The following is a 15,529-nucleotide window of genomic DNA, read 5'->3' on the forward strand; positions in this document are numbered from 1 at the left end:
GAGAGAGAAAGTAGATGAATATTACAAAGATAAAGATTAAAGAGAAGTGTAAAATAATGGGAAAGAATAAACGAGGCAAAAAGGGAAAAAAGAAAAGCGATGTAAGAGTGATGTAGAAATGGTAAGAGAAAAGTTTCTAAAAGAAATGACATTTAAAACAAGCACTTTGCAATAATTTATTACTTGTATGCAAGATGAATATTCTTTAAAAAAGCAAACAGAACCCTTCAAAGTTTGGTGTATATTAATCAATGTTGAAAACAGTTGTGCAAAATACAAACTGGTTACACAAAAATTCTCCTTCAGTGTAAAATTCTTTACTGTCAATTTTAATCAATTTAACGCTTGAGAGACAGACTGAGGCACAGTACAGTCACAGTACTTAGAAAAAAAATACATAATATCCGCAGATGTAATATGGTAGACCCGTAGTGAACTAAATGTTTCTCTGAGCATTATTATTTTATATCAATTGTGGTAGTCTGGGGATGCGGTACAGACATATATACTTTTATAAGTAGTATGTGATGATTGGTTGGACTGGTTTTTGTCCCACCCCTCCTCCACTGTGATTTGGATGGCTTGGTAAAAAAAGTGGATTAATGCTGCATTTTACTCAAAATTGAATATTTTTTCAACTCTCGGTGTCCAGAAAAAATAAAAAAATAAAAATAGATACACAGCCTCCTCATGCTGCTGTTTTTTTTTTTGTTTTTTGTTTTTACATTTGCAGTGCTTCCATTGCAAATAACTGAAATAATAAGCTGGCCAAATAATACACTTACTATTAAGGTGAACAAAATTAATAGAATCTGAAATATATCTAGGGTTATACAGTACTTGACAAATTAAAAACTGCAGTGTTTTCACTTGTGGTCTTATGATTTAGCAATGTATTTTCTTAAACCAGACAGAGATTTAGAGGTGGATACATGCACTTTAAAAATTATTTCTACTGCTTGCTCAATTTAGTTAATGACCCACATGCAACACAATTCTTCAGTGTTTCACCATACTTACTTTGACTGCATGCAATCTATTACGACTACTGCTTTGCATGGAACTGGATGGGGTTTAAATTACTTTATTTTATGTGTCTTTGAGCAAGAAAAGAAAGTGTCTTGTTAGTGTTCTTATATGTTGGGATTTAGATCAGTTTTTGTTATGTTGACGTTTCAAGGGCTACCATATATAAAAAGTATATTACTTGATGCTGTATAATAACTGTGAAATGCCAGCAACACACACACAACATTAGTTACATTAGCACACTGCTAATTATATTCCATTTTATGTGTTATGTGATGGCAACTTAATGTATTTGAGTTCACTGTTTAATTGAATGTTTCCTCAGTTCACAATCGAAAAGTACAGACAGTTAAGACATATTCATACAACGTGCCACTCAGTGTATTTCTCCACATCAGTACACAAATAACTCATTTACTTAATAATTAAAACAGAAAGAGAGTATAACCTTCAAAAACAGAGACTGAATGAGAGAAAACAGAAACAACACACAGCCTGCACACACACACACACACAAAGCTCCCATTCATACCGAAATAGACCTTTACAGGGTTAGAGGTTATGTTTTCATTGCTATGCTTCCACTAAAACACCTGTCAATCATCCATCGCTATGGAAACACCAATCTGACCTTTTATATAACACTCTAGACAAACCGTATCAGACAGCTCCATCTCTCTCTCTCTCTCTCTCTCTCTCGTACTCTGTTATTGTTTTCCCAAAGATATTGTTTTTGCAGTTTCAGTCATGATGCATTCAATTAAGAGGCTTCATGCAGGAGCACAAGACAAAAAACAGGCAGACAGAAATCAATGTTGGTACCTTTTATCTAAATAAGATGAACCCATGTGAGTTGGGCCTCAGAGCTGCAATAATCTAAAATGAGCAGGTCAGCATGTGCTGTGCATTATTATTTCAGAGTTAAAAGACATATCTAACAAGAGTGCATCATTCAGCAGAGCATGTCAGGTCAACATGTTGCTGTTACATCAGGTTTGCTTTTTCCCTCCATTGCCACAGCTCATGTCAGGCCTCTTCATCTTTGACAGGAAACTCATTCCTAAGGGAAGTTTTGATATTTGCACACAACCATCACTGATGAGAGTGATAAATGTCATATCACTGTGTTCACATACACCCTTTGGGATAACTGGTAGATGCAAACACAAATATACAGGTTACTCATCTCTGCAGATATAAATCTGCTTGCTCAAGAAGGCCAAAATCATAATGTAAATACAAGTTAGATATTCTGCTGTTGTGCCAAACAGTTTACGTTATTGACTGAATGCACCGCAAAATCATTTTCAAAATCATTCTTGTTTTCCCTGTAAAAGCATCCTTACAACAAGATCAATTTACCCATAAGGCACAACAGCTATTCAGATTTTATTCAGTCAATATCTTGTTCCATAGATTTTTTTCCCCCCTTTTCACTTAAAATGTATTTAGGTGCATGCTCAAAACAAGAATATTATATAGGAAAAAGACAGAATACTACTACAACTGGGTCAAATTATGACCGCTAATAAAAATGAATTAAAAGTATGATGGATAATTTCCTAATATTTGTTTTGAACCACTTTTTACAAAAGAGGATTAGGGCCAAGCAATAATAAAAAAATAAAACCATCTCGAGATTAAAGTCATTGTAATGCGAGATTAAACTAGCTAAATTTCAAGAAAAATGTTGAAATATAATGTTGAGAATAAACTCATTCAATTTCATGAATAAAGTCATTGTGTTTTGAGAAAAAAATTCTCAAAATGTAAAAATTTTTCTCGAAACACGACTTTATTCTCATAAATTGATTGAGTTTATTCTTAACATTTTATTTCAACATATTTCATGAAATTTAACGAGTTTAATCTCGCATTATAATAACTTTAATCTTGAGATGGTTTTCTTTTTTTTATTATTGCTTGGCCCTAATCCTCCTCCGTACTTTTTCTATAACAATATAACCAATGCTATCCAAATAAGGGAGTTAGATAAGGTAGAAATAGATCCGTAATGTAACAGTAGCAATTTAACTCTTTTTATAGTGTATATTCATTTTGTTTTAACAACATTTGGATATTTTTAATGGAAATTGGGTCAAAAATAATACAAGGCTCAGAGTATTAATGTCACTAAAGGTGAGAAACACGTCCCAAATAGGGAAAATAAATATTTTATCTCTGATGTGACATTTTATAACATAATATTCTATTGTAAGAAAGAAAGGTTTATTAAAATTAATTTCATTTTATTTTCTTCTTTATTTCTTTATTTTTTTAGATTCCTTACAAAAATAAAACGGAAGGACGTCTACTCCATGTATACTAGTAGGCAATAAAAAGGAGAGTGGTGGATGTGTGTGTGTGTGTGTGTGTGTGTGTGTGTTTGTGTGCATTGCTACACCTGTAATTACTCAGTTATCAGATCTCTACTGAATTAATTATGGTGGCGCTGCAGTTTAGTGTGGGAGGTCTGTGAGTGAGTGAGTGTGTGTGAGCAAACGAGACCTCCTTGGTTCTGCAGGAAAGATGCTGTTTACAGAAAGAATGGAATACATTAAGCAGTGAAGACATCAAGACATGTCTTTTCTCTGTACATCTCTATATCTCAATCCACTCCCCTCAGCCCTGTTAGAACCCATCTCTCCCTCATTAAAATTAATCATATCTCATTGCTGTTTTTACTGCAGATGGACTGAAAAGCAGAGAGATGAGGTAAACTTAGACCTGCAATGTATAGTGGTGCCAAAAAGTGTTAGGGGACTTATGTCAGAATGTCATTACATTAGATTCAAATGATCAAAAGTGGTCAAATACATTTTGTCGTAATTTTGAGAGAGAGAGAAAAAGTCCCTTATGAATTTATTTGATCAAAATATGTAAAACCAGTAACACTGGATTTGAAAATTTTTAATACTGAAACACTGAAATATGATAATGTAAAATAACAGTTTTCTATTTTCATATATTTTAAAATATCATTTATTCTTGTGATGGCAAAACTGAATATTCTGCATCCATTACTCCAGTCTTTGGTGTCACATGATCCTACAGAAATCATTCTAATATGCTAATTTTGGTAATCATTTATTATCATCAATGTTAAAATCAGTTGCTGTCAAATTTGATAAATTTAATGGATCCAACTGAATAAAAGTATTCAATAAAAGTATTCAAAAACTTTGTTTTGTTTGAAAGTCTGTTTGTGCTACATAAAAAATAAATGTTGGATGATATTTTGTTACATAACATTTCAATGTGTGTCTTAAGTGTCCAAATACTTTTTGGGACCACTGCAGATCCTGTACTGAGCTTTCAGCATTGATGAAAGAACTGCATTAGAGAGATGCGTGTGTTTGTGTGCATTATTCATTTCTGTGTGGTCTAAGTGATTCCACTGTCCTCTTTGACCAACCACCGTGATAAACGATTTCATCCCGACCACAAACCTTAGCCCTGTGCCACTTCTCTATGTCTGCATGCATGTGTATCTGCATTATTAAAGGAATAGTTCACCCAAAAATGAAAATTATGTCATCATTTACTCATCCTCAAGTAGTTCCAAACCTGTATGAATGTCTTTGTTCTGCTGAACACAAAGGAAGATATTCTGAAAAATGTGGGAAACAGAGCAGTTCTGGGGCACCATTAACTTCCATAGTATTTTTTTTTCCTACTATGGAAGTCAATGGTGCCCCAAAACAGCCTGGTTACAAACTTGATGGAGCTCATGATAACAATAATGATGTTGATAAGGAAGACTACGACTTAATCAAGATAACAATCAAGAGCTAATACTGCATTGATGAGGAGAATAATTATAATGCTGTCATTAATGACAACATTTCTTCTCAGGAAGCCTCTCAGTAGGAAGCTAAATGTTTATCACATGATCAAACATGCTCTCACCCTATGTTTTTTGCCCTCTATCTCGGCAAGGCCTCTTTGATGTATAGCTACTGCATGAATGCTAATATGGGCATCTTTGTGTTTTCGCTTTAACCCTTCAGTGGAATCTGCAGAATTTTATTTAGATGGGAGATACGAGCTGTAAAAACTAAAATAAAAGTGGCATTTTGAAGGAAAATTTTAAAATGTTTTCCTTCATTACCTAAGCCTTTTCATCATCTTCCTGCTGAAGGTTTAACAACACAACAAAAGCCTTCTAAGCACAAGCATGATGCTTGTATCTGTTAATAATATATTATTCTGTTAATATATAATTCAGCAGTGGGCTGAATTATGAGCTGCACTGTAAAAAATAAGAGTAATTTTAACTGTAAAATTTTGTAAAAACACTACAGAAAAAAACAAAAACAAACTGTTAATAGGTTAACAGTAAGTTCCCGTACTACATACAGGGGAAAACTGTAAAAGATCTAACCAGACATTTTATGTAATTTTACAGTCAAATGCTGTTAATTGTACAGTTTTTAGAAGTAAAAAAAGAACAAATCAATGTATAATTTACAGTCAAAACTGTAAACTGATATTCCCAGAATTCCCTGCGTGACACTCCACATTTGAAAGTATTTTGTTTAAATAATCATGTTTTTAATAGTTTTTTGTTATCAGTTATGTACATTTGGGCTTTATGTTACATCTGTTGTTTAATGAATGTTTATTGCATTATTTAAGTGTCATGTGTGTTACCATGATGGTGTTTTGTGTGAATGACTCCGTGCACCTTCTATATATTAGTATTCTGCTTGTGGCAAAGCTACTAAGCTTTGATTCTTCATGTGGCTTTCTCTTTTACGACCTGCATTATTATGGTGGTTATCAGTATGTTTAATGTACAACACAGATTTTAATAGCAGTGTGCATTGTTGAATTTACTGGTTTACATTCAAATTTTCTTGTTTGCAAATTACAGTTTTATACTGTAAAATTTACCGTTTTTGGCCGTAAACGTGTTCACAGTTTTTCTGTATTTTTTACAAAATTATTCTGGCAACCACAGCTGCCAAAATCATTTTGTAAAAACTACAGAATTTATTTATTTATTTATTTTTTACGTACAGTTAGGTTCATAATTATGAGCTTATTGAGCTATTGAATACGTTTCTATCTGAACATTTCCAAATTATACTGTCATCATAAAAATTTGAGTGAAATGTTAACGTCTTAGTATTTAACTTTAAGTCTATAGTTTTGTGCAAAACAAGATGATATTCTCAGATTTTGAGGTGATCTAAAATGCTTTACTGCAAGAACATCTGGCTGTCTACAAAAAGTCACATAAGTAATGTTGCAACTTTACTACTCTACTCTACTCTACTCTATTAAAAAAATAAATAAAAATTATATGTCTCCAAGATGCTTCAAGAGATCTACCTGCAAAGCTACATGAAAAACTATGTGCAAGTCCACCTAGGGCAAAAGCTGCTTTAAACGCAAAGGAAAATATATTTTATGTCATTATTTTGACAGCATCACCATTTTTCCTAAAACTTATAACAGTACTGCAGGTAGGTTTCTTGAAGCATCTTGGAGACGTTGCCACAGTTCTTCTGGATTTAGTCTGTCTCATTTTGTTCTGTTTCTTCGTGTCATTCCAGACAGAATGGATCATGATGAGATCCGATCTCTGTGTGGAGCACTGGCTGTTGTCAGACTCCTTGTGCAAACAAAAATGGCAAAATGAATGTTTGGAAATGTAAACTGATATTTCCTACTGACACACTACAGAAAAAGATAGAAATAACTGACTTAAAACCATTTTTAGCTGGTGAAAATACTAGTGTTCTAATAATTTTGGCCACCACAGTATATATACTTTATTTTATTTTCGAATGCGTCATCATTTTAAACACTAAAACTTTGCTCTTTACAAGGTTTAAATGGGAAATACCCTCAGATTTTCAATATGATATCAGACTTTTGGTTCCCACTGTATATGCATAATAAAACATAAGCTGTACAGTATAGCTGGGAGTCTCTGCTCAGAGTGTGTCACCCACAAATTGTTTTAATATTGAGACTTAGAGTGTGTCAGTGTAAACTGATGTATTTTTGTATTTCACATACGCTGTAAGGTTTCTTCCCTGCTGAGAGAAAAGGGCTGATGGGGAGAGGAGGAGGAGTATAGTGAGGGAGAGACTGAAAGATATGTGATTGAGAGAGGAATTCAATTTATTCTGATTGCATGGAGGAAGCAGGCGTGTGTGTGTGAGAGAGAGAGTGTGTGAATGTGCATGTGAAGGTCTCACGCAGGCGGGGCACGATTCACAGCGGCTGCTCACATTGCAGCAGAAAACTATTGCCATTCATGATCAGACAGCTAAAACTGTTCAAAAACAGTTCAGTTGTGAAAAAAAGAGTTTGGTTCTATAACCACAGAACAAGTTTGGATGATATGTGCTGTATAGGAGCAGAACTCATACAGTTGTCAGCTAGCTGACTGTTACAATCTTAAACACTAACTGTGTGAACGGAATCCATGCCTCTTATCCGTTGATCTTTCCATCAACATGTCCCAAATACATCACTCTCTGCCACTGTCTGCATTTCACGTCTCTCCTACATTTACATACCTCCCTCTACCATGCTCTCTCTCTTTCTCTCTTTCCATATATCATATAGAACAATACCATATTCACTCAATCACACTTATGTCCCATTCTTTCTTCTTTACATCTTCTTACTCTTCTCTTTGCAGATCATGGGCAATGTATTATTTCTTGTTTTGCAAAACAAAACAAAACAAAACTCATAATAAAGAAGCATAGTCAGGCATGTTTAAAAGGGACAACTCTAACTGGAGCTATAATTTGTGTGTCCTGTTACCTTTACAAACTTATTAAATGAATAAATAATCTGATAAAAGCAGTACAAGAGGAGGTGAGGGGGAAAAAGAAGATTTCCAAAATAAATAAATACATTTACATTTAGTCATTTAGCAGATGCTTTTATCCAAAGCGACTTACAAATGAGGACAATGAAGCAATCAAAATCATCAAAAGAGCAATAATATGCAAGCGGTATGACAAGTCTCAGTCTTTTTATTAAATAATAAATAAAAATAAAAATAAAAATAACAAAAACAGAAAAAGAATAGAGCAAGCTAGTGTTAGAGGCCTTTTTTTGCTTTTTGTTAATTGTATAATAAATAAAAGAATACAAAATAATAAAGAAGCTTGTGTTAGTTTAGTTTAGCTTTTTTTTTTTTTTTTGAAGAAAACAAGCAGTTAGTAAATGAATAGAGTGCAAGTCTTTTTTAAAGAATAGAATTAGAATAGAGAGTGCTAGAGTTTAAAGAGGGTCAAATAAAGATGGAAGAGATGTGTTTTAGCCGATTCTTGAAGATGGCTAAGGACTGGATTGAGCTCAGATTGAGTTGGGCAGGTCATTCCACCAAGAGGGAACATTTAATGTAAAAGTTAGTGAAAGTGATTTTGTGCCTCTTTGGGATGGCACAATAATGTGCCGTTCACTAGCAGAACGCAAGCTTCTAGAGGGCACATAGGTCTGAAGCACTGAATTTAGGTAAAGGGGTGCAGAGCCAATTGATAAAGAGGTGTGATGTGCATTCTTTTTGACAAATAAACAAACAAACAAAGTAATAAATAAAAAAGAAGGGAGTGGGGAACATTCTTCCTGAAAGTATTTGGATTACATAAATCTTCAAATTAAAAAGTGTTCATAAAATGTGATGAATTACAAAATACTCTCTCTTTGATCTGACTGGCCATACTAACTTGTGTGTATGAGTTCATTCTACAATCACAATAAAAACAACATAAAAAACAAACAAAAAAAACAACAACATGCAGTATCTCTTTATTTGGAAGAAATATTGCTCTGGCTGGTAGAAACTTGTTGAATGTTTTTTTTTTTTTTTGGTTCGGCTAATTAGACTGAATGATAAATCCTTAATAAATCTAAGCCTCGGCAATGAACTTCGTATTGTTATGTCTGCTACTGAACACTGTAGCTTGGGGGAATGCACATAAGCCTGTGCGCTTGAATAATTTAATTCTGTATGCTTGAAAAAGGGTAGCAATTTAGGGGGACATAGTTGTTTTTAAGAATTAATAGAAGTTTTTGCTCTTTATAATACTCACATACACAGACATACGCAGTCATCATTAGGGTGATTAGGGTTCCCTTTGAACAAAGTTGGAAACTGTTTGAAATAATTTTGCTCATCAAAAATGAGCTTTAGGCATACATAAATATTGGGTAACTCTATCATGTTTGACTGAGCCAGAGTCCGATAATTGACAATATAATTAATATGATGACTATAGTTTAGTTAATGAGAGTGAATCAACTGAAATGATTGAGTAGAAACAATTAACTGAATCTACCTACTGTACAATTAAACAGCTTCAATTAACTTGTTAAGCTGACTCTTTTAGAGGACCATATTAGGTGAACTTAATGAGACCATTTTCATTTGATTGAACAAGTTTCTCAAATTAGCAAGTAAATTCAACTAAAGTGTGTGAGTAGAGTGTGAGTATGTAAGGATGTGAGTAGAGTAGACAGTCTCCAAAAGCCAAGTAAAAAGAAATCTACGGTCAACAGCATTTTAATTCAACTGTCCCCATCTCTTTCCGTATCCCACTGTTTCTGAGAAGGACTGTGTGTATTTCTGTGCTCTGGGAGTCATTCTTTTATTTTCTTCACCTCTTTATCTCTCTTTCTCTCTCTCTCGCTCAACTAAAATGCTATGATCTCTTGCTGGGCCAGACATTTTAAGCCCTTTCTCACTGAGCGTTCTCTCTCTTTCCTCCCTCTGTGCATCTCTTCCACCTCTCTGGAGCACTCAAGCCATGACTTATTCATCCAACCCAGGATTTATAATGTTTGGCCATGCATTTTTAACAGTGTATTTTTTTAGGTACACACATTCCACGGCTGAACTGCATCTATGTTTGCTGTGCCCCCCACTCTCTGATCATATCTGCTGTTCTATCTGCTGGGAAGAAAAAACAAGAAAGAGAAAATTAAGCAAACAGAGGATGTGGGAGGAAAGAAAAGGATGGATAGTTGCTTTTTGACATTTCTGCAGTCAGTTCTTGTGATTACACGTGTCTGTCTGTTACGTGTCTCTTATAGACTGTATACTTTATACACTCACTCTTTATTGCTTGACTTTTTCTTTATAAAAATATATATATATTTTTTTAATGCAATGCATTCCTTATTGAACGGTTACATGATTCTATATTCTATTTCTATTCTATATAAAATTACAGAGTTTGAATGCAAAAATACACCTAAATATAAAACTAATAAGATTTACTTTAAAATGACAAAGAAAAACACTAAATTGTTTGTATGGACATAAACCTTTAATATAAGCTACATTATGTAATTACAGATTATTTTTGTAATTTTACGTACATTTGTGCATAATTTAAGAAAACAAAATACTGTATAAATAATACAGTATTTTTGTATAAAATGAGAATTACTGTAATTCATCATTAATGGAATAATACTTAAATAAGTCAAGTTGTTACTTTACAGATATTGTTTGTAATTTTACAAAGTTTTGAACATAATTTAAAATAATACAAAAATACTGTAAAAATAATACAGTTATTTTCCTGTAAAATAGAAAAAAATACTGCAATTTGTCTTTAATGATATAGTACCAAAAACAACAGTCAAGCTGTTAATTTACAGATATTGTTTGTAATTTTACAAAGTTTTCAACATAATTTAAATTAATACAAAAATACTTTAAAAATAATAAAGTAATTTTCCTGTAAAATAGAAAAAATACTGCAATTTGTCTTTAATGATATAGTACCAAAAACAACAGTCAAGCTGTTAATTTACAGATATTGTTTGTAATTTTACTAAGTTTTGAATGTAATTTGAAATAACAGAAAACAGAGAGTTATTTTCTGTAAAATTAGTTGTTATTATTATTATTTTAATTTATTTATTTTACAGTGTGGATACCTTTTTTGTTATTCATGCACATTCATTATTGGGGAACATAGGGATGCACAATTAATCAAAATAAAACCAAATTATCAAATCGCAAAAGCTGCAATTTAATTAAATACATATATGTGCATGTTTCACAGTGAAGTATGGCACAGTGTTCTTTCACACGTGCGCAGCTCATCTGCCAGTGTCTGCACTGTCTCAGAGCTGCTAGTCCCACACAAACTCCATCTCTTGTGAGTCACTTTAAAATGCATTTAGTAACACAACATGTGGCAGCCATCTTCCCATATTTTTAATGAGAAGCACTTATCAAGAAAAGAGTAACTTTAGGAGTTCCTTGTGGTTTTCAGTTAAAATAAAATAAAATATTAATATTAGTACTGTAATTTTAATTATAATATAACACAAAATGATGATTATTATTATTATTTTATAGCCATATTGATTAATATATTGATTAATCACACAGTTTTGAACAAATTCTGCAGTCCTACAAACAAGCACAGCAAACTTGGAATTTTGAACTGCAGTAGCATTTTTTTATGCAGAAAACTTGTGCAGCTATTGGAACTAAAGAAGAAAAAAATAATCACAGTTTTTTGGTTGAGACAGACACACTCAAGCCCCATGAGACTCAGGTATCTGTTATTACACCAGGCTAAAGACAGAAACAAAAGATAAAGTGAAGATTTCAGGCAGGAAAGATGTAACAAGTAATGAGAAACAGATGAGTCAGAGAGAGCGAGAGAGAGTGTTTCTGTGTTTCCATAGGCACTCTGGTCTAACTTCCTAAACTTTTACTAAAGCTATTTTGATATGTCAAATAGTATCCAATTCAGAGTTGAAATATGAAGATGAAATATGAAATGTGTAGTTATATCACCTAATGTCAAAGCAATTTCTATAACACTAAAACTTATCTTGGGTTGGGAATCTGTAGACATGTCACATTTTGAAGTCATGATGCAATCACATTTTTATTTAAAAAAATAAATGAATAAATTAAATTCTATTTGTTCTGACAATAAGATGGGTTTCATTGATATTTATTTAAAAGTCAAAATAAAATACCCAGAAACATGATTTGGTTGGCTTTTAGCAGCTCCATAAGAAAAAAAAGATTTCAGTCATCATGACCTGCATGATGACAATACTGTACTTTAAAGGTCTAAATGACATTTTTAGGACTCAAATATGTATGTGTGTGTGTGTGTGTGCGTGTGTATGCACACACGCACACACGCACACACACACATGTTGGTTTATGTGGTTTACGGGGACTCTCCATAGGTGTAATGGTTTTTATACTGTACAAACTGTATGTGCTATTGTCCTACACCAACCCTACACCTAAACCTACCCCTTACAGGAGACTGTCTGCATTTTTAGATTAAAAAAAAAAAAAAACACCATTTAGTATGTTTTTTAAGCCTTTTGATTTACGGGGACATAGGCAGTGTCCTCATAAACCACCTTCAAATTGTAATACCTCTGTCATACCCATGTTATTATACAAATGTGTGTCCCCGTAAACCACATAAACATGCACACACACACACACACACACACACACACACACACACACACACACACACACACACACACACACACACACACACACACACACACACAATTTACAAATGTTGAATACAAGTGTTTGGTCTGAACAGCATTTAAGTGAAGCACAGAATCCTCAAGTCAAGGCTTAAGTAATTAAGGCCTATTACTCATGAACCCTGTTCCAACATGCTGAGTTTTTTTAGACCATCCACAGTTGAAATGGCATTATACAAAGCCAGATTTCTTTGTAAGATGAGAGCTAAGTGCAGTTACACAGCAGCACCCAACCCAGATGAATGGGGCTTGTTCTGCTCTTGTGATGGTTTTCTCAGGAACATTAAAATGTTTCCACAGAACGTTGTGTCAATTCAAGCAATGCAGAGGGCTAGTTTCCTCTTTCAACTCAATAAGAGCACTCTCTGAAAATCGCTTTCGATCAATGCTCGCTGCTCGATGACTCATCAAAATAACGCCTCTTTGAAAATGTGTGAGTTTTTGTGTGTGTTTTAGTGTGAATGAATGGAGAGTGCAGAGAGAAATCCAGATAAATGAGTGTAGCCACTGTAATGGCCAGATCGTAAAACAACAAGATTGTAGCTTTAGATTCAATTCTTGGTTTCTGGACAAAAACAGTTATAAAAAAGCTCCCAAAAACATAAAAATGGTTATAAAACGAGTAAAATTATAGGGAAAGAAAATACCTTTATTTTATTATGAATTAAGATGTTATTGAATAGACTAATAACAGAGATTTGTTTCTAGTTTCTTGTTGCTTCACATTTGTTTCCTGTTACTTCACAATCTGTCAAGTCCTGTATTATTAATAGGGCTATGTTACTGTAATTTGCATAACTGCATGTCATTTAGCAGGCATACCTCTATGCGACCTGTGTCTGGTTGAAAACCACGGGAGGGGTCTTCTGTAGTGACCCGGCACTGAATGGCACAGCCATTGATCTGGATCTTGTCCTGCTCGAGACCCAGCTCAGGAAGACTGCGGCCCTCACACACACGCAGCTGTGCGTGAACCAAATCCACACTAACAGAAGGAGAGAAAGAGAGAGAGAGAGCCATTATCAGCACTAACTGATGAATAAACCCTGAAGTGGAGTAGAATTCATTACACAACTTGAAACAGCAATCTCACTTTTATCTGACAATCACAGCTGCATAATTAATTTGCTGATCTTCTTCCTTTTGAAATGTTTATCCATGAAAGTAGTTTGCCCACTTAGCACTCACACCAATATCAAGCAATCTGCTTTGATTCATTTTAATCCATTATGATGTAGACGTATTGATTGTCAATGAGAGACAGTTTCTAATAATCCAAATCAATCCTTCCTTAATTCATCTAATTAAAATCTTTCAGACTTGATTCAGAGTTTGAAAAAAAAAAAAAAAAATCATTTAGAATTAGATTAAATGAATTAAAATGGCTATACAAAAAGCATTAAGCACAAATACCTATTTGCTCTCAAAACTACCTTAGGAAATATCTAGCAAATCACTTCAGGGACTAAAGCGATCTGCTATTTTAGCTGACAGGAACTATGCTAATTTTATAGCTAAGCTGCTTAACAAAGTTGATAAACCACTTTAAATTTATTTATTTTTTTAAGAGAGAGAGAGAGAGAGAGATAGGAAAGTCTTAAAATGTATTTTATGTTCTTAGTTGGATGTAAAGCATATGGTGGTTAAGAAGCTGCTTTGACATGTCTTTGATAGACAGGAGGTGTGCTAATGATTTGGTATGAAAATGTAAAAAATAAGCACAAAACCGCATGCTGTCAAGCATTTAACATACAACACCTGTATAGATCTTCTACTTGTCAACAGTAGCATAGGGTAATGTCAGCGGAAGCACATAAGCTATTCAGAGATCTCTCTCTATCTGTCTATCTATCTATATATATCCATATATATATATAGATAGATAGACAGACAGATAAAAATGTAGCTCTATACAGTATATATATATATATATATATATATATAAATATATATGTTCAGTTATGTCACTTTAATTGCATAGAAAATGACCTATACATTGCCATTAGAGTAAAATTACTGAACCTAAACATAGCAGCCTGATAAAAATGCTCATTTTAGATGAAAATTTCAGACGGCACTTAGAGGCTTTTGCATCTGAACTCTTCATATACAAGTAGCTACATTCTAGAAAAAAAATGCAATTAGGACAAAAAAAATTTCAAACCTGAGACTTAAAATAGTTTGCTCGCATTCAAATGGAATTGGCATATGCATATATATAGATATTGAAATTCTGTCTGAATGTGAGGTTGAACTTTTTAAAGTCTCAGGTTTGAATACATTTTCATCTTTGTCTATTTGCATTTTTTTTCTGGTATGTTGCTAGAATAGTGCCTTAATCTACAGGCATTTATTGTGCCTTAATCTTAATTTTGCTTAATCAACAAATTAATGTTGATGACTGATTTACTATGTGTATTAATTAAGCATTAGCAGAGATCTTTTCTTTTGCACAGAGCTGTTCTTATTCCACACTGGCTGCAGTCTGGTGCCGGGTCAACTGAGGAATTAATGTTTGTTAATGGTCCAGGTAAACACAAAACTAGTGGACTGTAATGCAAATAGATAATGGCCTAGTTAATTGAAATAAAATCTAAGGGTGAATATAGCACACACACACACACACACACACACACACACGCACACATGTAGAGTGGACACGACCTGCTATTGAACAAAGGAAGTACAGTACATTAGCAATGTACATTACTGTCAGAGAATGTGAAAGGGAAGAAGAAAACAAATGTATGTGTGAGAGAGAGAGAGAGAGAGAGAGAGAGAGAAAGAGAGAGAGACATTTTGTGTAGGTTTAGCTATACTTGGGCCAAATTAACTAAAAAAAGATGTGAAGTGAAGTGAAGCATGTCAAGAACTGACATTTCAAGTGGTCCTAACTATTTGAAAAGCTTTTAAAATGAACAAATCATGTCAACCACAAGAAGCTACAGGGTTAAGTTAAGAGTAGGGCATAGTA

At 33.5% G+C, this 15,529-nt stretch overlaps 1 protein-coding gene across 3 annotated transcripts in view; it reads right to left on the minus strand.

Moving 5' to 3' along the window:
• The window catches only part of pcxb (pyruvate carboxylase b), a 176,032-nt gene that overhangs the window by 113,211 nt on the left and 47,292 nt on the right, over nt 1-15,529 (minus strand). For all 3 annotated transcript variants that reach the window (XM_058781442.1, XM_058781443.1, XM_058781444.1), the window contains exon 9: nt 13,378-13,540. In XM_058781442.1, the coding sequence (XP_058637425.1) occupies nt 13,378-13,540 (163 nt within the window). The remainder of the gene's footprint in view (nt 1-13,377; nt 13,541-15,529) is intronic.

The sequence above is a fragment of the Onychostoma macrolepis genome, chromosome 07 (assembly GCF_012432095.1).
Source record: "Onychostoma macrolepis isolate SWU-2019 chromosome 07, ASM1243209v1, whole genome shotgun sequence".
NCBI lineage: Eukaryota > Metazoa > Chordata > Actinopteri > Cypriniformes > Cyprinidae > Onychostoma > Onychostoma macrolepis.